This window comes from Marmota marmota, unplaced genomic scaffold (genome assembly GCF_001458135.2).
Source record: "Marmota marmota marmota unplaced genomic scaffold, marMar, whole genome shotgun sequence".
NCBI lineage: Eukaryota > Metazoa > Chordata > Mammalia > Rodentia > Sciuridae > Marmota > Marmota marmota.
Window position 1 is genome coordinate 37,792,066 of NW_025999932.1, and position 955 is coordinate 37,793,020.

The window sequence follows — 955 nt, forward strand, 5'->3', positions numbered from 1 at the left end:
ATAGCAAAGCATTAAAAAATCAATACCACCCCCCGCCCGCCAAAAAAAAAAAAAAAAATCCACCTGCAGTAGTATAGCAACAAAATTAATTAGATAAAAGTTTCACCTAGCAAATATGTATGCAAGGACAAAAACCAACCAGGTATTTAACTGCATCGATATTTGCTTTAAAACTCATGCATGTGTTATCAAGACTGGGCATAAGCCAGAAAAAACAATTGCTCCCAACAAGCTGTTTTGGCAGCCTTCCTTTTACAAACCCGCTTAAGAAGCACATTATCTTGGGGGAAAAAATCTGCAACAGGTCTACGCATCCTTGACTTTTTGATATGGGCATGGTTCACCTCAGTCTTTGGGATAACTTAACACTAAATGAAATTTTAGTTTAATGCAATCTACCCGTGTTCTCAAAGGGTACTGTGATTAATCCACAGCTGCGGTTTCTAACAGAGGCGGGCCAGCCACCTATCCTGGATCTCAGCAGCATTGGGAAGTCATTACTGTTTGCTAGATCCGAGCCCTGGGTTCCTCAAACCCTGGGGGACTAGAGATGGTTTTCTCTGGAGGTAGAGGGCAAGCAGTTTGCCTGTTCCCACTTGCGGTGCTGACCAAGGACTGGCGAGTTTGGAAGAGAGGTGGCAGGACTTACGCAGGACGCGGACTGTCTGCCGGTGGCTCCTCTCCCGCCCCAAGGCAGCAGGACCTTGCAGCGGATCTCGGTTCTTCCACAGCTCTCGCCCGATGAGCCCGTAGAGGACACTGAGGCACAGGAAGGGCAGGAAGAAGTAGGCAGTGGTAACCCACAGCATGACCCGCAATGTACCCAACCGTGCGCGGCTTGGCCTGCACTCGCGGCTGAACAGCGCCGCGGCCGCTGCAGCCTCAGGTCCGGAGGGCGGGGACGACAGTGGCGCCCGCGAGGGCCAGAGGGGCGGCGGCACGCTGGACAAGAAGG

The 955-nt window shown here is 51.4% G+C and overlaps 1 protein-coding gene across 1 annotated transcript in view; it reads right to left on the bottom strand.

The window, feature by feature from the left end:
* Mlnr (motilin receptor) overlaps positions 1-955 on the bottom strand; it is a 4,791-nt gene that overhangs the window by 1,883 nt on the left and 1,953 nt on the right. Inside the window, exon 2 of the mRNA XM_048801008.1 lies at positions 650-942. Coding sequence (XP_048656965.1) covers positions 650-942 — 293 coding nt within the window. The remainder of the gene's footprint in view (positions 1-649; positions 943-955) is intronic.